Raw genomic sequence first — 27,889 nt, 5'->3', positions numbered from 1 at the left:
GGCGGAGGTCCACAAAGGACTCAGAGCCAAGATGGAGGGCCTGGGGAACAGGTCGAGGAGGCAATATTTGTGAATCATGGGTCTGCCCCAGGGAGTGGAGGACCTGAGGCAGGCTGACAGTACTTTGCAAAGGTGTTTGCTGAGTTGATGGGGGAGCCCGGTCCCCTAGAAGCCATATTAGGAGTGTCAGACTGGTCCGAGTTGCAGGCGGGTGCGAGGGTAGATGTTTAGCCTCCGCCTCGCTGATTGCTCGCAGACGGGTCCTGTTGGAGTGGAGGTCAGCTTCTCCACCCCGTGCCTTGATGTGGCACGGGGGACCTGTTGGGATTTTGTGGCCCTGGGGAAAGTGAAATTTGTTCGGTTGGAGGGGGTGGGGGGGTTCTACAAGTGTTGGAGTTTGTTTATTTTGCACGTTGGGGAGTTGGTTACCATTGATTGCTATGGAGGGTGCGGGGGGTTTCTGGGTTTGTTGTAAATTGCAAAATGTTGAAAGTTATATTTGCGCCATACAAGTTCCAGGTAATGACCATCACTTACAAGAGAAGATCTAACCAGTGCCCCTTGACATTCAATGGCATTACCATTGCTGAATCCCCAATAATCAACATCCTGGGATTACCATTGATCAGAAGCTGAACTGGACTAGCCACATTAATACTGTGGCTACCAGAGCAGGTCATAGGCTAGGAATACTGTGGTGAGTAACTCACCTTCTGACCCCCCCCTAAAGCCTGTCCACCATCTACAAGGCACAAGTCAGGAGTGTAATGGAATACTCTCCACTTGCCTGGATGAGTGGAGCTCTAACAACACTCAAGAAGCTCGATACCAACCAGGACAAAGCAGCCCGCTTGATTGCTCCTCCTTCCACAAACATTCAAACCCTCCACCACTGACGAACAGTGGCAGCCGTGTGTACCATCTACAAGATGCACTGCAGGACCTCACCAAGGCTCCTTAGGCAGCACCTTCCAAACCCATGACCACTACCATCTCGAAGGACAAGACCAGCAGACTTCCCTTCCAAGTCACTCACCACCCTGACTTGGAAATATATCGCCATTCCTTCACTCACTGGGACAACACCCTGGAACTCCCTCCCTAATAGCACAGGGGGTGTACCTACACCTCAAGGACTGCAGCAGTTCAAGAAGGCAACTCCCACCACCTTCTGAAGGGCAACTAAGGATGGGCAATAAATTCTCGCCTAACCAGCGACACCCACGTCGTGTAAATGAATATTTAAAAAAATTGTGGAATAAAAACACATAAAACACGAACACTCTTTCCCCCATCCCCTCCCCGCCACCCTGGACAATGGGCAAGAAGGAAGTTTAAAAAAAAATTTAGATAGCAAAATGCATCTGTATTGGCGTTTATTTGGTCGTGAGTTGGGTGGCGTGCCCGTGTCCCCCTCAGGAGGCAGCTGGGAGCCTGTTTCAGTTTAATGCTGGTCGGTCGGGTTCCCCGGCACTCGGGAAATGGGACAACAAAATGGAGACCGGAGTAGACAAATCAGATAGGTAAGCGCATTTTGTAGAGCCACCTGTGCATCAGGAGAATTAATATCCCCAAGCCCTTCGAATAAGCTGTCTGTTAATTGCTGCCTTTTGTTGGTCCTGCAAGAGGCCAGGCATTCTCTTCCCTACTCCTGCTATCCTGCAACCTTTTCCTCCCAATTGCTGTTCTGATCCGGTACTCTGCTCTGATCCATCCCAATTACCGCGGATCATCCAAATTTCCCCTTTTGCTGCCAGCTATCCACCAGTTAACCTATCACACTGGACAGAAATCAGAACAAAGAATGAATTAGCATCTTCCTGTTAAATTTAGCACGGTCTTCAGGATCCCAGAATCTCCAGTTCCCAGGTCCCCCACCACCACTCACAATCACGCTCCCTGCTTTCTCCTTTTAAATATCAGATCCAACATTTTGGGTCGATGAGCTTCTGTAAGAACTGGGCGCTTGACAGGTTTGAATAAAAGCCCAGAGCCTGCGGGGGTGAATGGGGAGGATAGACTAAGGGAAACGTATGTGATTGGGCGGTAAGCAGCAGCGATTTACTCCATAGAATCCCTACAGTGCAGAAGGAGGCCATTCGGCCCATCAGGTCTGCACTGATCCTCCGAAAGAGCACCCTACCTAGGTGGAGCCCACTCCACCGCCCTATCTCCAGAACCCTACCTAACCTGGACATCAAAGGATGATCGATCATGGCCAATCCACCTAACCTGCACATCTTTGGACCGTGGGAGGAAACCGGGGAACCCGGAGGAAACCAACACAGGCACGGGGAGAACGTGTGCACACCTCACAGACAGTCACCCAAGGCCGGAATTGAACGAGGGTCCCTGGCGCTGTGAGGCAGCAGTGCTAGCCACTGTCCTCCCTTGCCTTTTTAAAAGGGATGATAGTGCATGGCAACAGAGGGGTGGCAATGAGATAAGTAAAGAAATATAAATCTGGGTCCTGCCTACTTGTAAATTATAGCAGCAGAATAAGAGAGAGAAGTATAGGATTTTACTGCTCTCTCATTCTGTCTGTTACTGGAATCTTCACCCATGTATTTGTCACCTCAGATTCAACCATTTGTTGCTCTTCTTCTCTACACCCTTCACTAAATTGCAGCTCATCTAAAACTGCCGTGGGCATATCCTATCCACTGGCCGTTTCCTACCCAACTGCAAGTCCTGCTGGTCAACCACATGTTAGCTGACCTACAATGGCTTCCGCTCCCCTTACATTTCAAATTCTCATTCTTGTTTCTAAATTTCTTCATGGTCTTGATTCTTCTTATTTCTCTGGAGCCTTGTCCAGCTCTGCATTCCTCAGACTTTAGCTTGTGCACCCCCCACATCATTGTCATGATATCCATATTAACATATCATGGTGCAATCACACACACACACACTGATGGACAGATCGACGGACCAATCAACACACACGCAACATCACAGCCAATCACCAGTGAGAGCACACGCACTATAAAACAGGGAACACCACAGTTCCCGCTCATTCCAGCAGGAGATAGCTCAGAGCACAGAGCTCACAGCGTGCCACTCAGACATACACCATGTGCTGAGTGCCTCTCTAAGATAGTGCTAGGGCTGGGTCCACAGGTTAACTGGTGAAGTACGAACCACAGCCAGAAGTTAACAGTTGTTATTATCCAGAATAATAAAACAGAGTTGTACCATCTGCAACCGTGTTGGTTCATTTGTATATCGGAACACCCAACACGACAATCATTATGTCCATTATTGATGGCCATACAGTAGCTCTTTAGCTGCTAATATTGGAACTTCCTTCTGACACCTGTCTATCTCTCTACGTCCCTCACTTCCTTCAAGATTCTCCTGCAAACCCACCGCTTCTACCAAATTTTTAGTCACCCCTCCTAATGTTTTTTTCTTTGACTCAACCTCCACTTTTGTCTGATTACGCTTCTATTTGACACCTTGGGGATGTTTACTCCTGTTAACGGCACTGTGCAAATGCAGGTTTGTTCTCTCTATAACGAGGTGTTGATCCACAGCGCTTGCTCTGCACGCAATTAGCAATTTGGAAAGCGACTGCATTGATTTTGTTTTGTTGTGTTGGTGTGATCCTTCTCCGCTTAGACTTTTTTGCTTATGTTTAGTTTGCTATTTTCACAGCTCCTGCCTTGGATGTAGATTGGCAGAATAACACTACGTTTGCATCCTGCAGCACAGACATGTGCATTCACGTGTGCAGGCTTGGCTGTGATCGTCCAGTCAAAACATTCCAAGGACATACAGTGAGTTCCAGTTTGAGTGAATGTGAAAGATATTTGTGTGCAATGCCAAAGCTGTGTAGCCTTCAATGTAATCTATTTGGTATTTGGTGACATTGGATAATTCTGTACAGGAAAGCGTCTGTCAGAAGGAATATCTCTGACTCTGTTGCTCTGTGCGTTGAAAATGTTTTGTGTTAGCATGGACATGCATCCTTGTGACAGAACACTTGGGTAAATATGTCGAGGATGATTATGGACAAAAGTCCTCACATGAACTGAAAGTGACTGTCATCATCAAAGAATTTTCTGAATCTTCTCATTAAAAAAACCCCTGCTATTTCTAATCTGTGCATTGTCCATCTTATCTAGTACAAAGGTAAGTGCTGATCCAGCATTTAAGAACAGAGATGTTAAAGTAAAACATTTGTTTTGTGAGGTGGGGGGGTGTAAGTAGAAGACTAAGGAATTGCCTTATGACATAAAGCTGAGGTCGGCAATGCCCTTAAGGGTGCAGTTGACTGCTGCACTGTCTCAAAGAGGGTGGTATCTGATAGGTTAATCATTTGGTTGCTAAAACATACAACATCATTGGGAACAGAACAGTGAACCTGTTTAAAGCACAGGCAGGCCACCCCCAACTAACTGCGAGATGGATGTAACTTCCTGCTTTTCACCATGGGGCAAAAAACGTTGTGCTGCGAGTGATTCTGATAGATGCAGGGAGCCCATATCAGGAACTTCCAGAATCCCAGCCTATAATTTTCCTTTTTTAAAACTTTAACGAACGCACAATCAATCACAGAGTGGGAGCCTGCAGTTTTCTGCCTGCATTTGCATCATGCACCAGGAACAAGCGGGACAGAGCCTTTACCACAATTTCTTTGTCATTTTGGCGTAATAAAATGCACCCATTAGGCGACTGACTCTTGACTGAAATCTCACAGTTAGGGTTTGTGTAATATTGACAACTCTCTGATTATACTCTGACAGTGCAGCAAATTGCTTAGTAGCAAACAGGTTAATTGGTTACATCTGAATATCAGGCAGCTCTGGGACTTGAACTGTTACTGCAATCCTGTGAGGGAGATGATGATTACTAATGAGATTGGACGAGAGGATCACTCAGTGTTTTGGTTGACCAACCTCCCAACTACTGCTTGTGTCTTTGTCCTCTGAACTGTTAACAATTGATAACCGCCCAGTTCTTCCACGGGTGGATTCGAACCTTGGATGTGCGAACATTGGAACTTGTGAATATGGGAGTTTGGTAAATTTAAAGAAAATGAAAAGGAAGGCTGAGTGAAGTACGAAATAAGAAATGCAACAGTACTCACTAACGTCATACCACACCATTGAATTGATCTCCAGGATTATTCCAACCACAGCCATTCAAAAACATTTTTTCACCCATGCAATATATCAATTATAAAAAACTGTGTGCAGAAACCAAAGGCAGATTTCAAGAAAAATATAAATGCTGGAAAGAAAGTATCGATGTCTTGGTATATGAAAAGTGAAAATTGGATAACTATCTTCGAAATAATTATGACGGAGAAAAGATTCTAACCGAGCGAGTTAAAGATTGGAGGGATGTTTCCAATCTTTGAATGGAGGGTACAGTCAAAGTTCATATACTGTTCAGTCAATGGGTTTTGCTGCTGATCAAATGATAGCAAAGTGCCATCTTCAGGGGAATGTCGACACCACAGATTGTTTACTGTTTATATTAGCAATGCTCATTTGCACTTCTTTTACATTTCAGAATGAAGTAAATGCAATCAAATGGGACCCATCTGGCATGCTGCTCGCATCTTGCTCAGATGACATGACACTGAAGGTAGGAAAACCTAATTATGGCACGAATCCCTTGTCAACTGTGGTAATAAATCTTTGCATAGCTATTATTTGCTAAAAAGCTAAAGGCTTCCAGCCATTTCACCAAAGAACAGAACCATGAAGTAAACCATTCCTAATAGACAAGCTTTCCTTTAAATCCATTATCCCAGCTCTTTTTGTTTTAATTCATTCATCTGACACATGAGAAGAGACAGGTCTTCTTGCCTTCTCTGTAACCCATCAGCTATAAATAAGGACAATTTGTCTGCCTGTCAGAGGAGTTTTCTGTCAAAATGTCATTATGTCACGAGAAAGGTTGATCTATATCATAATCTCAGACAATGCTTTCACTTTGGCTATGTCACTACTTACCATTTCAGTATCTGTGACGCTTCCTCAACCCCACCACCCGTTCCCCTCCCAACTGCACCTCAATGTTTTACTAGTTACCTTTGAATCAGCAAGTGTCCATTATTCTGCTATCAGAATAAAGGTTTAAAACGTAAGATCTATCAAAAAAATATTGACTAAGGTGAGGAACATGCACTGCTTTTATGAAATAGTAATGGTCAAATCAGCTCCACAGCAGCCAAGCTTTGATAATACCCGTAAATACATGTGAACTCTTTGCTTTCTAACATTTTCTAGGCGTTGGTAGATTATTTTCATTCAGATATATATAAAACATCGGGATCTGGTTAGCTCAGGTGGCTAGAGTGTGAATCATATTAACTTCTGCTTCGGTTTTGTCAGCATCACAGATTAATATCCATAATCTGTCAACGTTTTTAAAATTAGGAGTATGGTTAAGGATATGATAATGGCCAGATGATCCGTTCTTCGTGATGTTGATTGAAGGATAGCCAGGGATACTCCCCAGTCTATGCCGCTGAGGACCCTAGTTTGATCCCGGCCCTGGGTCACTGTCTGTGTGGAGTTTGCACATTCTCCCCGCGTCTGTGTGGATCTCACCCCCACAACCCAATGATGTGCAGGTTAGGTGGATTGGCCACGCTAAATTTCCCCTTAATTGGAAAAATAATAATTGGGTACTCTAAATTTGTTGAAGATAAAGAAAAGAGAAAACTCCCGGCTCTTAATTGAATTTGTGCTGTGGGATCTTTTACTTCCACCTGAATAGGTTTAATGGCTCATCCAATAGATGTTACTTCCAACAACGCAGTGTTCCCTCAGTACTGCATGGGAGTGTCCACTTTGGAGTTGGATTTGAATCCGGGGCCTTGTGCTTCAGAGGCGAGTGTGTTACCCTATGAACCACCGCTGCCACAGCAAACAGCAGGAGGTTCAATCCCCCATTTCAGCTGAGGTCTGCCTCCACACCCCACCCATAGTAACAAAATTACACCCCTTAGCTGTGATTCAGTGAACAATCACCAAGAACCTGTCTTTGGGCTGAGAACTGGCGAAATATAACAAATAACATGAGTGGACTATTGAGCTTTGCGAAGATAATACAGGATTGATTATTCTGAGATGTCAAAGGACAACTAGCTCATTATTACCACAAATTCCAGCCATTGCTCTGTTGCAAGCCTGGAAAGAGGTTATGTGGATAAAGGGATAGCTGTTCAGCTATGTGACAAGCCTATCAGTGCATAATCAACCCACCTGTGTGGTGCAGTACAATGGTCTTTTATTCAGTCGTTATTAGCAGATTATACATGTTCAGAATGGTTGACAAGCAAACAGTAATCCCTGATAGAATCACACATTCCAACTACTCTGAATGCTTCAAAAATGCTGCTATGGCAGTCATTTTACCAATAACTAAAGCTGTCTTCAGCAGGTTGTAGGGTGGCATTCTCCCAAGCCCCCACCGGTGGGTTTGATGGCAAAGTGGGGGAAGAATACAGTGGGAGGCTCAGAAATGGGTTTCATGCCAGCATGAATTTACAGCAGGTTATTCTGTTGGCGCCCACCATAGTGCATCGGAAGGCCCGCCAGACGTCGACGTGAACCTCATTGGCATCACATTAATGGGATCATTTCCAGGTGCATCTTCCAGATTAGGCGTCCTGGAGGACAGCCTCAATGTTCCAGGAGATCCGTCTTCCGGTCTCGGGGGGCTCCCGGAGATCCGTCTTCAGGTGGTCCACCTTCTTCAATGGGTCAGTGTTGTTGGGCACCTTTTCAATACGGTGCACACAGGACAGAGGACTGTGCACCATCCAGGCCTGCCTCACTACTGAATACGGCATGAAACACTGGGGTGCAAAATAATGAGATTGCGGCCGGACGATTTGGCATGGATTCCCTGTCGCCTCCGTAGTGGGAAATACTGCCCCCCCCCCCCCCCCCCATCATGGCATTTAGTCTCAAAATGGGAGAATTCCACCTCTGGGCCAGGATTTTCTGCTTCGGGCAGCTTTTGTGAGGAGAGCGCAAGTTATCGCGATAAAGTCAAAGTCGCGTTTCACGTTGACGTAAAAGCAGGACGCGATTGTCCCACAAACTGCGATATAATTAAAGGTCTTCCCAACCACATGATTCTCCCATCATTAAATATTCCTACATCGCCAACCATGACGCCAGGTTTACAACAGCTATACAAGCACAGGAATCAGTCAAGGGAAGCTCGCTGAGAGGACCAAGGTAAATATAGCTCCTGGGGGTTGAGGGATATACCTAGGTATTGCCAACCTGTGCCTTGGGGGAGGGGGTTCCCCTTATGTATGTGGGGGGGGCGGGCGGAAAGGACCAATGTCTGTGAAGAGACTGGGGGTGATGGCTGTGGAGGGGCAGAGAGGGGGCTGGCTATGAGACAGGTGCAGTGCCTGTGATACCGCCGCAGTGGTGGGGAAAGAAAGCCCCTGATACTTGTGTGGTTACGGAGTTGGGGGCGGGGGTAAGAGAGCCCCCGATACTTGTGTGATTGTGGGGGGTGGAAATAAAGTCCCCAATACCTCCGTGATGGGGGAGGTGGTGTTGCCCTGACGCATTATGGGGGTGCTCCTCTGTGTCCACGGGGGAGCTCAGGGGGGACTTTAATTCCAACGCTGATCGAGGCGCCCTTTGAAGATGATGCCTTGATCTCTGTGGAGGTGGCCTTGCCGGCTCTCTCAGACCACGTTCGGCCAGAGTGACGGTGTAAACCATGCCCCAGATTTCCAGTGCACTTGAGTGCCAGAAAACCTGGTTCAAAAACTCGGCTGTGCTTCTGGAGAGATGCGCACCGGTTTCCGGTCATAATCTGACACTGACAAATTTTGGTAAAATTCCGCCGATAGGGGTGGCATGGTGGCGCAGTGGTTAGCACTGCTACCTCATGGCGCCGAGGACCCGCGTTCAATCCTGGCCCCGGGTCACTGTCTCTATGGAGTTTGCACATTCACCCCGTGTCTGCATGGGTCTCACCCCGCAAGCCGAAAAGATGTGCAAAGTAGGTGAATTGGCCAAGCTAAATTGCACCTTAATTGGAAAAATGAATTGGGTACTCTAAATTTATAAAGAGAAAAATAAAATTCTGCCCACAATGTTAAATAGTGGACCTCAAAATGACATAGCTTCTGCCTTACTCCAAAGCAATACCCCCACTGGAATAACATGCAGTAAGCTGATTAATACGCTGCAGTCCCAGATAATTGAATACATTTGAATCTGGGATAACACCAGTTTCAGTCCATATCATACTGCATAAATAAGTTAAACTTAAATTGTTGGAAAGACGGAAGTAAGAACACCATCTTATTTGTTAACATGTAATTGCAAAACAAAACTAGTGGAATAACAGAAGTAACTTTATTATTCAACATTTCTCCTTCAATTCAATTTTGATAAGAGACAAAAAACGATGTAGGAACAACTTATCTTCCATAACCTTCAAAATTGTCTTAAATTTATTTTCCATATAGATGATGCATGATATTTTTAACAATTTAAAATGTGCAGCCATCACAAATCGCCATATTATTTGTATTTCCCCCTACAGATATGGAATATGAAGCAGGATGCTTGCGTACACGATTTACAGGCCCACAATAAAGAAATCTACACTATAAAATGGAGTCCTACTGGTCCAGGCACCAACAACCCAAACTCTTATATCATGTTAGCCAGGTAAGAGTGACTTTTTAGTTAAATATGTATCGAGTATGCATGTTGTAGAAGAAGTAAGATAACTGAGAATTAGAAAAAACAATGTTCAGTGAAACCAGTGCACTTATTTATGGCACTGATGTATCCAACTTGTATATAATGTGCACGGTGATGAAGAATAATTTTTTTCCGCTGACACAAGGCATTGAGCCATTGTAGTTTCAGGCTGACAGGAAGAGCTGCCATCTTGCCCCTGCAACATCCGCAGACACGTCTCTCAGCTGAAACCACTCATTTGACTTGTGCGAGAAAACCAATGCAGCGGAGAAATTTAGCAATTTAAATTGCACACTATTTCAATGTAAATCCAGCAACTGTTCGTAAATTAGAGGAGAACCCAGATTTGCTGGGCCCTCTCGCCCAGTTGCCAGAAAGGCAGTTGCCTCAGGAACCCTGCCAGATGTGCCCATGCTCAGCCAGTGTTACAAATGGTGGCTGAGAGCAGTCATGCCGCTTCAATGAGGACGTAAACTGGAGACCAGTGTTTAAAAGGAAATTGACAATTAAATCGGGATGGATCCATTACCATTGCAACAGTACCATACATTATGTGATGAAACACTGAGCCAGATTAGCTGAAGTTGTGAAATACCTCCGCTTGGCAAACCTGCCACAGTATAAAGTGCCGCTTCACACTTAATGTTCACTCCCAAAGGCAGGTATAGCGTTATAGAGAAGATAACATTAATTTTCACCTTCACCTCCATTGAAATCAAATGGCATTGAGCAAGTTCTGTAATAACTGGACCTTCTGGTCTGGCTGTTTAGCACCCCAACCCCTGTTGGGTATTGGTGATCTTGGGTGAGATTCTCCGACCCCCCGCCGGGTCGGAGAATCGCCGGGGGCTGGCGTGAATCCCTCCCCTGCCGGTTGTCGCATTCTCCAGCACCGGATATTCGGCGGGGGCGGGAATCGCGCCGCGCCGGTTGGCGCCCCGCCCCCCACGATTCTCCGGTCTGGATGGGCCGAAGTCCCGCTGCTAGAATGCCTGTCCCACCGGCGTAGATTAAACCACCTACCTTACCGGCGGGACAAGGCGGCGCGGGCGGGCTCTGGGGTCCTGGGGGGGGTGCAGGGCAATCTGGCCCGGGGGGGGGTGCCCCCACGGTGGCCTGGCCCGCGATCGGGGCCCACCGATCCGCGGGCGGGCCTGTGCCGTGGGGGCACTCTTTTCCTTCCGCCTTCGCAACGGTCTCCACCATGGCGGAGGCGGAAGAAACTCCCTCCACAGCACATGCGCGGGGATGCCGTGAGCGGCCGCTTACGCTCCCGTGCATGTGCCGCCCGGAGATGTCATTTCCGCGCCAGCTGGCGGGGCACCAAAGGCCTTTTCCGCGAGCTGACGGGGCGGAAATTAGTCCGGTACGGGCCTAGCCCCTTAAGGTTGGGGCTCGGCCCCCCAAGATGCGGAGGATTCCGCACCTTTGGGGCGGCGCGGTGCCCGACTGACTTGCGCCGTTTTGGGCGCCGGTCGGCGGACATCGCGCCAATACCAGAGAATTTCGCCCCTTGTTTTGGAACTTCAATAAAAAACAATTGACCTGGTCACTCCCATGAGCCAACAGATCAGTCTTTAGAGTCTTGGAGTCCTGATTGGTGGCAAAACGTACCTTTAGAGTCAGTTTATAGTCATCAGAGATCGGGCGGGATGCTCTGCTATCCGGTGGGGTGGGTCGTACCGGCCCAAGGAGTTGCGTGGACCACTCCAGCGTTGGGCCACCCAGAAGGTGCAGAATCATCCCAGCGCATGCGCAAGGGGGTTCTTCGCCGCGCCGTCCATGGCCGCCCGTTACAGCGGCCAGCGGGGAGGGAAAGAGTGCCCACACGGCACAGGCCCGCCCGCGGATCAGTGGGCCCTGATCGCAGGCCAGCCCCCCCCCCCCCCCCCGGGCCAGGCACCCCCCAAAGACTCCGCAGGCTGCCCGCAGAGCCAGATCCAGCCGGTACAGACCTGGTGTAATATATGCCGGCGGGACTGGCTGAAAACGGGCAGCCACTCGACCCGTCGCGGGGCGGAGAATTGCCGGGGGGGGGGGGGGCGCTCTGCCAACTGCCCCCGACCGGCTTGACGCGATTCCCGCCCCCGCCGAAAAACCGGAGCCGGAGAATCCGGCAGCCGGCGGTGGGGCGGGTTTCACGCCGCTCCCCGGCGATTCTCCAGCCCGGCGGGGGGTCGTGAGAATCCTGCCCCACATTTGATCTCGAAGAGTCCCATCTCCAAAAATTAACAATGGGATCTGGCTGGCATAGCGTAGGTAAAGTATAAAAATGTAAGGATATATAAACAGAATAGACAGTAAAATTAAAGGTGAATTAGCACAAAGATAGAATAAGAACTGTTCAGTTTTTAGTTTAAAGTTTCAAGGCGGTATTCTCCAGTCATGCCTGCTCCCAGGATCATATTAGTCACACCAATAGTCAATGGACTATTGGCTGGACCACCATATCTCCCGTAGCGGGTCTCGCCATGCAGAGCTGGAAAATCCCAGCTAAATGAATAATGTGTGAATTAAGAACTGGATTGTGGAACCAAAGTACATTTCATATAGAATGGTTTCTGTCCTGTAATTTGGACTGGATGTGATCTCAAATCTATAGAGAAATGGCAGTGTGTTCACCCACCACTGAGCGACTATTGAAGGCTTACACAATAAACATACCTTGAAAGTCCTAATCAGCTGCCACAGATCTTTTTTAAAACTACCCAGCCATTATCAAAACTCCATTTATTCAATGACCAAAATAATCTCCTAACCGAGGCGCAGGCTTTTTACTTTTTACGCAGCATAGTTTCCAAGTGGGCCGACAGTTCTCTAGTCCTTCACCCAAGTGGCTTTACTGAATATGTGTGAGTCAGAATAGCAAGTGTTGACGGTCTGTGCAGTCATCTCAGCTCACCAGACATTCACTTTAGGCAGTAATCAGAATGGAAGACCGAACTCATTTTTCTTTTCTCTAGCCCAGGTTCGCAACTCCTCTAGATTGCTTTTTTCAGAAAATATTTTATTGAGGCATTTATAATTTTGACATTTTAAACTTTTAAAAACAGAGAGATCCAACAAACCCAACTCCCCCCAGCCCTAAACCCTAACTACCAATACATTAGAATCCCTGCCCTTAATCGTCACTTCTGTGCCTCCCCCCCACCCCTGCTGACGGTTAATTTTCCTTGAAGAAGTCGATGAACGGCTGTCATCTCTGAGCGAAGCCATGTAACGAATCCCTTAAGGCGAACTTAATTTTCTCTAGCCTAAGAAACCCTGCCATGTCACTGACCCAAACCCCCAACTTTGGAGGCTCCGAGTCCCTCCATTCCAGCAAAATCCGTCTCCGGGCCACCAGGGAGACAAAGGCCAAAACGTTGGCCTCACTCCCCTCCCCCGGGCTCCCGGATCTTCCGACACTCCAAATATTGCCGTCTCTGGGCTCGGAATCCCCCTCCCTTCCGACATGACTTCTGAAAATCCCTGCCAAAATCCCCTCAGCCTCGGACATGCGCAAAACATATGTACATGATTCGTAGGACTTCCCCCACACCTGTCCTCCACCTCCTCAAAAAACCTACTCATCCGGGCCACAGTTATATGACCACCTGTGGACCACCTTGAACTGGATCAGGCTAAGCCTGGCACACGATGAGGATGCATTGACTCTCCTCAGGGCCTTCTCCCATAACCCGACTTCCAACTCTCCTCCCAGCTCTTCCTCCCACTTCCTCTTCACCTCCCAGACTCCTCTAGATTGTTGACAATCTAGCACCTCTGAACAAACCACAATAACAAGGAGATTTTCTTGCCTGTGCAGTTCAATGGCACATTTTCTTCTCACATTGAAAGCCATGTGCGGTAGTTAGGTAGTTCGCCATCCACTTGAAATTACTTTTATCTTTTATTTTTCAGTGCTTCATTTGATTCTACTGTTCGCCTATGGGATGTGGAAAGAGGAGTTTGCCTTCACACTTTAACCATGCACCAAGAACCTGTCTATAGTGTAGCTTTCAGCCCTGATGGAAAATATCTAGCCAGTGGGTCGTTTGACAAATGTGTCCACATATGGAACACTCAGGTAAGAGAGACAATGCCATTTGCAAGTTTGACCACAGTCAGATTTGAGAAATCATTCAGTTGTTTTCGAATAATACTTGTGTTTTTGGAGAGAAAGAAAGTGTGAATTTGGCCTCGATGTTGCAAAGACTCCCTCCATGTAAACACTGGCGATTAAGGGAAGTCAGTTGTTTCTGAAATATAAATGGACTGTGTCACCTCACTTTTAAATAAATTCATTTGATGAAGACAATTGTGACTCCAGTGAAAAGGAAAACTGTGATCAGGGTCACAATTTAAGTTTAACGCGCACTTGTCAGACTTTCATTGACATTTTAAAATGTCAGCAATCACCAAGTACATTAGTTTCAAAAACATGCTTTCTCTGTATTCCAACAAATCAATGTGTTTGTTTTCATAGACGGGCGCTCTAGTGCACAGCTACAGAGGGACAGGGGGGATTTTTGAAGTCTGCTGGAATGCATCAGGGGACAAAGTGGGAGCAAGTGCATCAGATGGCTCTGTAAGTATTTATACTGTTCAGCTTGGATTCTAGTTTCCACCCACTCACTATCTACAAGTGATTGAAAGGCTTTTGCTCTATGTGTCTGTCATGTCAGTGAATCTTTTACACAGGTTATCCAAAACAGACACTTGAAACGTGTGCAAGGCTCCTTCAATAGCACATTGCCTCTTATAAAATTACTTTTAAAAAAAAAGATATCCAACAAAAACACATTATTGCAAAATAACTATCGTTGTGGAATGCAATCCAACTCATTTTAAGATCACTATCCAGTCTATTAGTTATTGAACCAGAGACTGTTAACTTTTAGGAGTAAATAGCAAAGTTCAAGCAAAGGTGGACAAAGGGATAAAGAAACAGGTTGAGCACGATAGATTAGGAATACTGCTCATTTCGAGGCTGTACTGTCTGTTTCTGTGTTAAGCAGAAAATATATGTTTAAGAAAACACAAGTTCTACCCCCAACCCTCCCCCTACCCTGCAATACAGTTCAGCATATAAATTTATTTAAACAATTCCAGTGTTATCACCATAGCTTCTCTATTCAGAAGCCCATCTTCATGTATTTATCTCTTTTCTGTGTAGAGACATGGGGCTGGATTCTCTGATTTTGAGGCTAGTCTGGAGGAAATGTTTATTGTACGACAAAAAAAATCAGTGAAGCCCCCGCACCGATGCTCCGACTAGTGGGGGGCTAGCAGCTGTGCCGCATAAAACGCCACAGCCTTCCCGATATAGACGCCTGGAGAATTGCCGGATCTGTGGCTGCGCATGCGCATGGCAATGACCTGCACCGTTCGCGCTGTACAACATAGCGCCGGCCGCGCGGGAACCTAACCTGCCAGATAGCGCCCCCCTGGACACACCCGGGCCACCGCCCCACCAGTCCCCCAGCCCTCGCCGAAGCACCCCCCGGCCAGCAGCACAGCTCCCCTACCTGACTGTGGCTGCGCTGGACAGTCCGCAGCCGCCATGGCGGGTTTATAAAAACTGAGAGCACACGTGTTCCGCGCTGTCGGGAACTCGGCCCATCGGCGGAGGGCCTTTAGGTAACATTCTGAGGCCATCCCAATGGCGTGCGGCGTACTCCTCAGTGACGCCGTTTTGGATGGGGCGGAACATCTGAAAACAGGCGCCTGCTTTGGTCGCAAACAGGGTTTCTCCGCCCGATCGCCGATTACGATATAGGCATTGGACAATGGAGAATCCCGCCCAGAGTTCTTCATATCCGGTCTAATGTTTTTAATTTGACCCTGGGACAGAATGTCCTAATCAATGATTTAATTGAAAGCAAATTTCCTGATTTATCTTTGCCATGTTTACAGTCTTGTCTACATCCATAAGACTACCTGTCCGATATTACTTTGAGGTTAAACAGACCAGGCTTCTCCAATCTTTCTTTGCAACTCAAATCTTTAAGATGAGGAGGCTGATTTTCTTTATCATTGGTTGGTGTCTATCCAGCTGTCCGATGTGCTTCATAAGAGATCTGAGCCATTTTGATCGTTGGGCCTCAGTTGCCCCTGATTGACGACCTGCAAATAACAAATCAGTGTACACGAGCCGAATGGAGGTGGGGAGCAGCTCAAGCTCAAAGCCAAGCCAGAAATTGGAGCTTAAGGAGAACTTAGGAGGGGTAGGCATCTAAGGACTGGCAAAAGGTGGGAAGATTTGTCATGCTCCCCCTGACCTGACACAAATCACTTTTGAACAACATTGGCATTTGAGTTCCTGCAGCAGCCTCAATAAGGCTAAGCTGTCCTTGCCTAGTACCAATTAGAAAAGCATGCATTCTGCTCATTGGTACCTGAAATTTAATAATTGACGTGGATAATTCCTATTTAGTTATAACACCATATACTGAGAATAATGAAGGAAGTAGCATTGTGTTAGCAGTAGTAATCTGAATGAATTCTTGAATACTTTAATGCATTATCAGTGACAACTCCAAAGCTGACACAAGTTACCATCACAATTAATCCCTCCAAACTGATCTCTTGACTATCTAATTCTGCTCAATTGCTCATCCTCTGAATCTTTTTTTCCCCCTCCAGCATTAACTCAGTGGCTCTCCAAAGCCGTCGTCTCTGTACAATGCTGTTTTAAAAATATTTATATATCAATACCATGCCTAAAATTGGGAGGCACGGTAGCACAATTGAAATTAAGATTTCAGTGCAGTCGTGATTTAGAAAAATGACAGCGTCCCACAATTAAAATCGGCAAATGCTGAGAATAGGAATAACTTCTACCAACAGGAAAGATTGGAGGAAATCTCCTTTGAGGATTTGATGTGTCTCCTTGGCAAGAATTTCCAACCCCTCCCCCCGTCCAGGACGGGATATTAGAGTCCCACTGAAGTAAACAGCACCACCGCATCCCACGGGCAGGGGTGGTGACATGCTGTGGCAGGGCCGGAAAATCCTGGTTTATGAGACGGTAGAAACTGGAGTCTGGGTGCTTCATTTAGGAGAACTGAAGCCACGTTTATATTTGTTCCACTGTAAATTTATAAAACCTTTTAGAAAGCTGTAACACAACTCTTAATAGGAGATCAGGCACTTCCATGCAAGCCAGGCTTTACTGTCATGTTTCAGGGCATAACCTTGTAGCTGCTCTTATCCCAGTAAAGGGGTCAGTGGACTATCAAATAAACTGTGCTGTACAAGCCACGTAACAAACTAATAAGCTATCATTACGTATGCTCAAAGTACAACCCTTTAGACCTCAGCTTTGGTCACGGGCCAATTGGATATGGTGTTTACTTTTATCTGGCAAGGCCGATTCAAATAAATGGACTAAGAATCACTGTGTGCTCCTGCATTAGAGAAAACTACTCCTTAGATTGTCTAGTCTCTCATTTGAGCACACTACCAATGATTCAATACATTGATGATTAGTCAGCCCAGTGGAGTTTGCACATTCTCCCCGTGTCTGCATGGGCATCACCCCCACAACCCAAAGATGTGCAGGGTAGGTGGATTGGCCACGCTAAACTGTCCCTTAATTGGAAAAAATAAATTGGTTACTCTAAATTTATTTTTTGTTTAAATTGTTCTATATAACAGGGATGAATCTGGGGCGAAATTCTCCGGAAACGGCGCGATGTCCGCCGACTGTCGCCCAAAACGGCGCCAATCAGACGGACATCGCGCCGCCCCAAAGGTGCGGAATGCTCCGCATCTTTAGGGGCCGAGCCCCAACATTGAGGGGCTAGGCCGACGCCGGAGGAATTTTAGCCCCGCCAGCTGGCGGAAACGGCCTTTGTTGCCCCGCCAGCTGGCGCGGAAATGACATCTCCGGGCGGCGCATGCGCAAGAGCGTCAGCGGCCGCTGACAGTTTCCCACGCATGCGCAGTGGAGGGAGTCTCTTCCGCCTCCGCCATGGTGGAGACCGTGGCGGAGGCGGAAGGGGAAGAGTGCCCCCATGGCACAGGCCCGCCCGCGGATCGGTGGGCCCCGATCGCGGGCCAGGCCACCGTGGGGGCACCCCCCGGGGCCAGATCGCCCCCCCCCCCAGGACCCCGGAGCCCGCCCGCGCCGCCTTGTCCCGCCGGTAAGGTAGGTGATTTAATTTACGCCGGCGGGACAGGCAATTTATCGGCGGGACTTCGGCCCATCCGGGCCGGAGAATCGAGCGGGGGGGCCCGCCAACCGGCGCGGCGCGATTCCCGCCCCCGCCGAATATCCGGTGCCGGAGACTTCGGCAACCGGCAGGGGCGGGATTCACACCAGCCCCTGGCGATTCTCCGACCCGGCGGGGGGTCGGGGAATGTCGCCCTGGAGCTCTGTTAAACCCAAATCCTCTCAAAGTTGGTCAGCACTGAAAGGTATAGTTATTATTTTGCTTGTTACACTTTTAAGAATTGAATAGGGTGGTATGACTGAGCACTGATACAGGAAATTAATTTTGTTCAATTAAAGCAAAGAATTGTTCATTAGGGAGAGGGATATCAGTAATTATCAAATTAAGCACAGTTCTCTTTCGGCCAACATAAACTACCATCAGGTCAAGTTTGCACAGAAAAGCAGCAGGCGCGCAGGAGAGCATCCTTTACACCTGTTTTAAATTTTTGTATTCTGCACAGGAGCAAGTATTTTCAGCTACCTTTTGGGCTGGAGCCCATTCTAACCAGAAAGCAATTTCAGAGCATCTGGACCTATTTCATACAGAACCATTAGGTTGAGTTTTGTCCAGAGAGACACAGTCCCAAATTCAGCTTCAATTTGCGGCCGAGAATCTCTAACCGGCCTCAGTGGACTGCCAGTAGGGATCATCCTGGTGTGGTCTCACCAACTTTCTATACAATTGGAGTAAAACATCCCTATTCCTATACTCAAAACCTCTCGCCGCGAAGGCTAACAAACCTTTTGCCTTCTTTGCTGCCTGCTGTACCTGCGCACTTACTTTCAGCGACTGATGCACGAGGACATCAAGGTGTCACTGAATATCCGCCTCTTTCAATTTACACTCATTCAAGTAATAATCTGCCTTCCTACTTATGCTACCTTAGTGGATAACGTCACATTTATCCCCATTATACTGCATCTAACCATGCATATGCCCAGCCAATCAGCCTACCCAAATCCCGCTGAAGCATCTCTGCAACCTCCTCACAGCTCACCCTCCCACCCAACTTTGTATCATTTGCAAATTTGGAGACAATAAATTTAGTTCCCTCATCCAAATCATTAATATATACTTGGAAATATATCACCATTCCTTCACTGTCGCTGGGTCAGAATCCTGGAACTCCATCCCTAACCACACAGTGGTGTGCCTACACCATATGGTCCAAGTAGTGAGGAAATTCTAGAATCCATTATCAAAGATTTTACAGTTGAGCACTTAGACCTTTAATGGACCTACCTCGTATTAAGTTGATCTTTTCTCTGCACCCTAACTATGACTGTAAAATTACATTCTGCAGTTTCTCCTTCTTTCTCTATGTACGGTATGCGTTGTCTGTATAGCATGCAAGAAACAATACTTTTCACTGTATACTAATACATGTCAATAATAAATCAAATTTTTTTAAAAAGAAAACAGTGGCAGGGTTTATGAAGGGGAACTTAAGCTTTACAAATCTACTGGAATTTTTAGAGTTGACAAGGGGGAGCCTGTGGATGTGGTATATTTGGACTTTCAGAAGGCTTTTGAGAAAGTCCCGTGTAAAATTAAAACGCATTGAGATAGATAGAAAACTGATAGGCAGACAGGAAACTAAGAGTTAGAATTAATGGGTCTTTTTCAAATTGACAGGCAGTGACTAGTGGGGTACCGCAAGGATTGGTGCTAGGACCCCAGCTATTCACAATATATATTAATGATATAGATGAGGGAGCAAAATAAAATATTTCCAAATTTGCAGATGACACCAAGTGGGTGGGAGGGTGAGCTGTGAGGAGGAGACAGAGATCCTTCGGTGTGATTTGGACAAGTTGAGTGAGTGGGCAAATGAATGGCAGATGCAGTATAATTTAGATGAATGCAACGTTATCCACTTTGGTAGCAAAAATGCGAAGGCAGGTTATTGGTGAGGCCACACCTGGAATATTGTGTGCAGTTTTGGTCTCTTTATCTGCGGAAGGATATTCTTGCTATGGAGGGAGTGCAGCGAACATTTGCCAGGCTGTTTCTTGGGATGGCGGGACTACAAGGAGAGACTAAGTCGGTTAGGATTATATTCATTGGAGTTTAGAAGAGTGAGAGGGGATCTCAGAGAAACTTATTCTAACAGGATTAGACGGGGTAGATTCAGAAAAAATGTTTACAATGGTGGAGGAGTCCAGAACCAGGGGTCATAGTTTCAGGATAAGGGGTAAACCTTTTAGGACTGGAGTGAGGGAGGAGGCATTTCTCACCCAGAGAGTGGTGAATCTGTGGAATTCACTACCACACCAAGTAGTTGAGGCCAAAATGTTGTGTAATTTCAAGAAGGAATTAGATATAGCTCTTGGGGCTAATGGGATTAATGGATCATAGAATTGAATAGAATAGAATTTACAGTGCAGAAGGAGGCCATTTGGCCCATCGATTCTGCACCAGCTCTTAGAAAGAGCACCCCACCTAAGCCCATAGGTGGATAGGGGGGAAGGCAGGACCAAGGTAGTGAGCTTGATGATTAGCCATGATCATAATGAATGGCAGAGCAAGTTCGAAGGGCTGAATGACCTCCTGTTCTATTTTCTACGTATGTTTCTATGTAAGTCAGAGTGGTGAGTGGCTTGGTGGGGAACCTCCAGGTGGTGGAGTTCCCATGCCCTTGTCCTTTTACATGGTCGCAGTCATGGGTTTGGAAGGTGCTGTCTCAGGACTCTTAGTGAGTTTCTGCAGTGCTTCCTGTAGAAGGTACACACTGCTGCTACTGTGTCCCTTTCAAATATTAAGAGACTGCTTAAATTCCCTGTACTTATTTCAGATTTCCAGCATGCCTTATTTTTCTTTGCATATTTTAAAAATCAATGCTCTCTTTCGTTGCTGGCAATTGTTAACTTGTTTTTCTTTTGCTTTTCACAGGTCTGTGTGCTTGATCTACGGAAATAGCAAAATAGCAGGATGACAGGATGTAAGATTAGACCGGCAGTGAATGTGTGGGTGGCAAACACGCTCCTTCACCGTGTGTCAGCTCCAGAACTACAAGAACCTGACTTTTAAAGTGAAATGGTTAAAACCAGCTCTCCCTGTCCATTTAATTCTAATTCCCCCACCCCCTCCAAAAAATATGATTTTATTGACTGCAAACCATCCTCCACCCCTCCCCCCAAGTCCCCCAAATGGAAACCCAATCGTGCGCTGGCATTTTTGCCAGTTGAACTCTTCAGCCTTGGAATGTCTCACAAGGAAACTGCGTCAGTCAATGTTTTGGGGTTTTCAACAGGACAGATGATGGCAATTGATGTTCGTGACTGAGAGCATTGTGCCAAACTGCAGATGCTGTGATGTACCAAAAAAAAAACAAACGTGGGGGAAAAAAAACCACAAACAGACCAACAAAAAAAAGGAAATAATGTAGATTTTCCTTCCTTCATGTACTTGCCTCATTCTGGTTTGGACACTACAGTGCTGCTAAAAATGAAGAATAACATTGTGTGCAGTCACAGCGAAATAATCTGCAACTTTGTAATAGCAACACTTTATATTTTCTGGATTTTTTTGTTTTTGTTTTTAAAAAAAAGTTTTAGGGACGCTGGAGTATTATGTAGGTTCCTAAAAGAAGCTTTTACCAGGGTTGGATGTGAATGATTTTGTTTCTAGAAGCTGCAGGGAGGAATCTGTGGGGTTTTAAAACTTTAGCTTTTCTGAACTGCTGATAGACTTGCTTACATTACTGTGCTTCAGGTCGTGATCTTTGGGAAAGGCACTTCTACAGAGAACTGCGTATAAAAAGTGCTTTACATTTGAGAAGGTGAACTTGTCACCAGCTTCATACAGGGAAAGACTCACGGGAAGATCCCCAGTGTATTTTTGAAAAAAAAAATAACGAAAGAAATATTTGTAATTTTTACCTTTAATCACACACCAGACCTTAAAAGCCAGAACGGCAAACCACAAACCTAGCAGACACTTCGTTTTAAAAGAAATGCGAGAAATGAGACATCTTAACACTGTACAAGAGCTTAAATTCTTTAATCTCATGCCATGCTTTAGGTCCTTTTTTAAAAAAAAAGAAAACTATTTGCTAACAAAGCTGTTTAGAGCCAGGTGAGGTGCACTTTGTCTAATGTAAGGGTCTGCTTTGTTTTGTTCTCTGGGTTTTTTGAATATGTTCCTTGTCATACGCAGAGAGTTCATTTGTTTAAAATCTGTGTTCTGGCTTTTGTTGCTTTTATTGTCTGTGTCAGACTGTCAGCCAGACTTTGTTCCTTCTCCTTGCAGCCTCTCAGGAGTTTAGGTCAGAGGAGATCACGTGACCTTTTCTGTTTCTTCTAATCCAGAATGTGTGATGTAGCTCATGTGCTCATTAAAGAAAACAAATCATCAAATCATATTCAATGTCTTGAATAAATTGCTATATTTTGATATTAGAAAATATGATTCTGTGATTTTTATTTCCCCTTATTTTTAAATGACGAGATTTACTTTGCATATTTACACGTGGCTGTAGTTTTGCTAACAGGTCCCTGTTGGCAACCTCAATTATTAACGACGGGATTTCTGAAGCATGAATTCCAAATATTGAGCTTCCCTAATTGCTTGATTGATGAGTGTTGCCCACCGGTTTGCTACTGAGTCGGATGGACCAGGAAGGACCCAGATTCACTCAGCTGGCAGGGCACTAGAGATGCTGCAGTTGGTTTTGGTATGCCCTGGCTAGAGAGGTGGGAATTCCACATCTGATGTGTTAACTAATGAGCCTTGATGAAAAATATGCATATGTCAACACTGATGAAAACGGGATTGGACTTGACTGTGACACTCACTTGCCACTTTTCCACACTTTTTGTTTATTCTTTACTTTTTGTTTATTCTTTACTTTTCCGCACTTCTTATTTTCTTTATTCTTCCATGGGAGATGGAGATCACTGGCGTTTGTTGCCCCTCCTTAGTTGCCTTTGAACTGAACGGCTTGTTCAGCCATTTAAGAGGGCAATTCAGGGTCGACCCATTGCTGTGGGTCTGGAAGTAGGCCAGATCGGCTAATGATTTCCTTCCCTAACGGGATATTATTGAACCAGATGGGCTTTTACGACAAATGATGATAGTTACTGAGACTAGTTCCATTAATCCAGATTTTGTTAACTGAATTTAAATTCCACCAGCTGCCATGGTTGAATTTGAATCTATGTCCCCAGAGCTTTTGGATTACTAGTTCATGACATTATCACTAAGCTGCCATCTCCCCATACTTGTGCATCAAGAATTGCCATTTTGGAGGAATACTAGAGGGTGGCTTCCATCTATATTCCAGCCTGAGTCAGTGCCTTCAGGATTTGAAGAAAACTTGGGAGAATAATGAAAAAACACATGCAAATTGCTGATGTGAACACAACAAATGGCATATGTAAGCTTGCAAGTGTAATGGCATGTAAATAATAAAGATACTAATGACTTGGGTACATAAAACAATGTAGGTATGAATAAATGATAGTGGCTTGCAGAGAACTGAATGGGTGTTTCATTGTGTGCAAATCGAATGATACTGATACATAATTTATTGTACTTTCACATGGCCATCATTTAGCATATTTCCATGAACACATGTTAATTGTGGATGCAAACATTCATTATTGCAGACCATTCATTGTACTTGTATTTACACAAAACTGTTCACTGTGCTTACATATTTGTGACATTTAAGGTACTTCTACATGTGCATCATTGATTGAATTTGCTGATCATGGTAGGTAATTTTCAGTTCCAGCTGAGGTGTAAAATGTCTGTCACTTGTTATATATCCTGCCTGATTTTCATTGAGATCAATTTCGTGGGCTATGCAAGAAGGTGCAAATCTGACATCACCAGGGTCCCAGGATCGATTCCCGGCTTGGGTCACTGTACGTGTGAAGTTTGCACAGTCTCCCCGTGTCTGCGTGGGTTTCCTCCGGGTGCTCCGGTTTCCTCCCACAGCCCAAAGATGTGCAGGTTAGGTGGATTGGCCATGCTAAATTGCCCTTAGTGCCCAAAAAGGTTGGGTGGGGTTACAGGGTTGCGGGGATAGGGTGGAGGTGTGGGCTTGTGTAGGGTGCTCTTTCCAAGGGCCGGTGCAGACACGATAGGCCGAATGACCTTCTGCACTGTAAATTCTATGATTCTATTGAAACAGAAAGTTAAGCATAGTGTACGTATACATTAATCAGTCTTTGCACTAACACCCAAATGTCTTTATTGAACTTGCATACATACAACTTCTACTGGTCCTGCAGATGTAAACATTTACTGTACTTCCTTGCACTGTTCACTACATTCCACATAGTTATAGGGCCAATTTTCCAAATGACAAGTGAGGACCCTCTCCCACAAGCTGCACCTATCAAAAAATTATAGACTTACTACCCATGGTTTTCTATCCATGGATTTTCCTGGTCAGAAAATCATGGGTGACATACCCTACAATTTCAGAATATGTCCATCAGTGAAGTGATACTCTCCACCAGTGCAGGCACTTTTAACAAAAAGGACAGCATTCAGCCTGTTAAAATCCAGCAAAAACAATGACCTGCAGACAGTATTGTGTATCATGAAAAATTGTGTCGTTTTTATTGCATTACTAAAAGCCTTGTTGTTAGTAACTTTCTGTGGCATTTAATGTAAACTTAACATAATACCATCTGTCACCTCTTCATTGCAAAATGGCACAGTTGTGAAATTCAGAAATTAAACTTCAGGCATACAGTAGATTAAATGTGCCATGGATTGCACTGAAATAGTGTTATTTTTGAGGTATTACAATATGATTTTTAGTATTTTGGTGATTGGAAAAGGTTGCAACACAAGAAACAAAAACATTGGTATATTTATGGACATTCCAGAGAATGCTGTTGCACTAAGATACAGTCCTGAGGGGGAAAAAATTGATTGTTTACTTTATTTGTGGACTAAAATTTATTGTGATGCCTTGACTTAAAAGAACATATGAGGCTCACAAATAAAAATGGTGGATCTGCTCTAGTGTACATCACTAAAACAAGACTATTGGGACACTGCAGAACAGTAATTGCATACAATGTGCTTTAAAGCATTCACTGTAACAATGATAAACAGTGGTTAGCACAGTTACATACAAAAATAGGATAGCAAAGAGTATCAAAACTGGGTGCAAGTAAATAGAAGAGAAGTGTTTCTAAATGTCTAACTCATTCATTGTTTTTGTACTGTTGGAAATATCCAGATACCAGTAGAATTATTTTTCTTTGTTGCTGGATGTTTTGTTATTAATGGTTAATGTGCAATCAACAAATCCACACATGGTATGCATGCTTTCAAGATTGTAATTGATGGAAAGTGTTTTGTGTAAGTTGTTTTCACTGTTGTGTAACTAATTGCCTTGGGGTTCCGAGCTTTTCATGGCATCAAACCTAAATTTACATTATATTGTTTGTCACCTCCAGTGTAAAGTGACATGGTTACGAAACCGGCAAATTAAACTTAAGGTGCACAGTAAGTGAATGTGCCACAGACTGCCTAAAACGTTATCATTTCCGAAGAATTTCCTATACATAAGTATGAAAGTATCACTGTTCCTATTAGTTTGCTGTAACTAATTTGTAGTAAAATTCATGGCAACATTATAATTTATAAAGTAGTTGCAGAATAGGGAGTCAACCTAAAATTTCATTGAAATTATTTTCTTCTATGTGTATAAAAAGTGAGTTCTTCTATCATCATATTGGAATATAAATCAATTTATCTTTATGTCCAATCATTTGACATTAGTTTCAGTCTCAAACATCGTCAGAATACCCCCTAGGTCAAACAAACCTGACCACATCTCAATGAGAATGAATTTGAAATGTTGACCGATACTTGAATTTCTTTCTTTGGATTCAGAACACTCATAAACCACTCTGGTCTGGTGTTATAGCTAACGATATCATACAAATTACTTGACAGGATTATTACTTTGGGATTACTTTCCAATTAGGTCATATAGCATATGGAAATTGAATTCTTTATTTGGTCAAAAATAAACTCAGGATTTCCCTATTCTGGCATCATAATGCATATATCTGCATTCTGCTTCTCCGAAAATACATCCTCTGTATTCTGCACCTCTAGCGGATCTTCATCACAAAGAAACAGGGGCAATTACCCTGTTAAAAAACTTCAAATTTAACATAGTTGGGAATGCAATCACTGTAGTGTGTGGAATTCTTGTTAGTTTTCTCTTTGTATGTATAGGCATAACACGCCGATATACTGCCTCAAACCAACTCAGGACTCCTGTGAATTTTCCATGTACTTCTTCCAATTTCTTAGTTATGTTCAATTGAAGTGGAACTTCCGTTCAACCCAAATATTTTCAATAAAATAATTTGTGAAGCGTGGTTTTAAGGCTTGTATTGAGTTTACTCATCTCACCAACATTATTCCCTTTCAGTGTTTTCCAATGAGTCACCATCAGCGTCATTGCTATTGGCGTCGTGCAGTTCACTTGGTATGTTCATTTCAAATGTACTGGTCTCAGAACCTAGCAAAAGAAAATGAGGAAAGTGCCTTTGTAGTGCCATTAAATTGATTATGGCTTCTGATATAGAATTGTTTTATGGAAACATTTAAAAATCTTTTCTGGTGGCAAATGACTTCTTATGACTTTTATTATTTTTGTTTAACTGCAGCTAACAGCCATGTTTTCGAAATAAAGCTAACACTTCATAAAATACATTTATTTATTTACACAGTATATTGCACTTTAGCTGCTATGGGGTTACAGTGAATAACATGATGCATGTGAAAGAGTTTCTTAGGTTCGTGTTAATGAAGGTATTCCTGCTAATTAAAACTCTTTGAAGACATTGATTCAAGGGGTAGAACACGTGGTTCAAAATTGGAAGGTAAATGCTTGGAGCTGCCTCTCACTCCAATCTGCTTATATTTGAACGAGTGTATTCATCTCCTGAGCTATACAGAGACCACTTGAAAGCACTGTTGTGTTCCATGTTATCCCTGGTCTGTTGATGTATTGGGTTATTCAGATCTCTCGAATTAAATTCTGTTAACCATTCAAGTACATTGTAGAACCTTTGGGCCAGTTTACAGTACAGACCATCAAACATCTTCAATTTTCAATGCCTTCTCTTTCCCTACCTTTATATTTTTCTGTCACACTCATGTTTATCCTTTTCCCTCTAAAGAGTTTATTGAATTTGTTTCAATCACCCTTTCTGATAAGACCACAGTATAATAATGATTTTTGCTTCTGGTATTATCTTTATATCACATGTTTACTACTTGGAATTAATGAATAGAATCCTTATGGTGCAAGAGGAGGCCATTCGGCTGATAGAGTGCACCAACCCTCAAAATGAGCACCTTCACCCAGGCCCACTCCCCCGCAACCCCATCAGTGGCTAATTCACATAACCTGCACAACTTTGGGAGGAAACCTAAGCAACAGGAGGAAATCCAAGCAGACACAGGAAGAATGGGCAAAATCCACAGTCACCCAAGGCTGGGATTGAACCCAGATCCCTGGCGTTGAGAGGCAACACTTCTAACCACTGTGCCATCCTTCACTGAATAATGGAAATCACTTTTTCACTATTTACTCTCTCAAACCCTTCAATAATTTTGAACACTCCAACCACTACCCTCCTCTTCTCAAATTCCTTTTCTGAAAATACCCTTAAAGCTTAAAGGGGACCACAACCACATGTTTTTCTGTTGTTGTTTAAGAGAATCTGATTAGTTATCAAGATGTCTGCATTTTGGGTGGCACAGAGGTTAGCACTACTGCCTCACGGCGCCGAGGATCAGGGTTCGATTCTGGCCCCGGGTCACTGTCAGTGTGGAGCTTGCACATTCTCCACATGTCTCACCCCCACAACCCAAAGATGTAGCTGGATTGGCCACAATAATTGTTCCTTAATTTGGCTTTTTTTTCCGAAATCTGCATTTTAGCAGCAGCCTGTAGTTACAATATACACGCACGTTGGAATAGGGCACAGA

General features: G+C 44.7%; 2 protein-coding genes across 10 annotated transcripts in view; one reads left to right on the top strand and one right to left on the bottom strand.

The window, feature by feature from the left end:
- The window catches only part of LOC140391985 (F-box-like/WD repeat-containing protein TBL1X), a 424,525-nt gene extending 402,212 nt beyond the window's left edge, over positions 1-22,313 (top strand). For all 9 annotated transcript variants that reach the window (XM_072477106.1, XM_072477097.1, XM_072477098.1 and 6 more), the window contains 6 exons: positions 3,658-3,779; positions 5,521-5,595; positions 9,544-9,671; positions 13,611-13,776; positions 14,176-14,277; positions 20,801-22,313. In XM_072477106.1, coding sequence (XP_072333207.1) covers positions 3,658-3,779; positions 5,521-5,595; positions 9,544-9,671; positions 13,611-13,776; positions 14,176-14,277; positions 20,801-20,827 — 620 coding nt within the window. In that variant the 3' untranslated portion in view covers positions 20,828-22,313. The remainder of the gene's footprint in view (positions 1-3,657; positions 3,780-5,520; positions 5,596-9,543; positions 9,672-13,610; positions 13,777-14,175; positions 14,278-20,800) is intronic.
- gpr143 (G protein-coupled receptor 143) overlaps positions 21,462-27,889 on the bottom strand; it is a 120,813-nt gene continuing 114,385 nt past the window's right edge. Inside the window, exon 9 of the mRNA XM_072477107.1 lies at positions 21,462-26,411. Coding sequence (XP_072333208.1) covers positions 26,308-26,411 — 104 coding nt within the window. The 3' untranslated portion in view covers positions 21,462-26,307. The remainder of the gene's footprint in view (positions 26,412-27,889) is intronic.

This window comes from Scyliorhinus torazame, chromosome 15 (assembly GCF_047496885.1).
Source record: "Scyliorhinus torazame isolate Kashiwa2021f chromosome 15, sScyTor2.1, whole genome shotgun sequence".
In the NCBI taxonomy this organism is placed as follows: domain Eukaryota; kingdom Metazoa; phylum Chordata; class Chondrichthyes; order Carcharhiniformes; family Scyliorhinidae; genus Scyliorhinus; species Scyliorhinus torazame.
The sequence above is the reverse complement of the archived record's forward strand: the minus strand, read 5'-3'. Positions and strand labels throughout refer to the sequence as shown.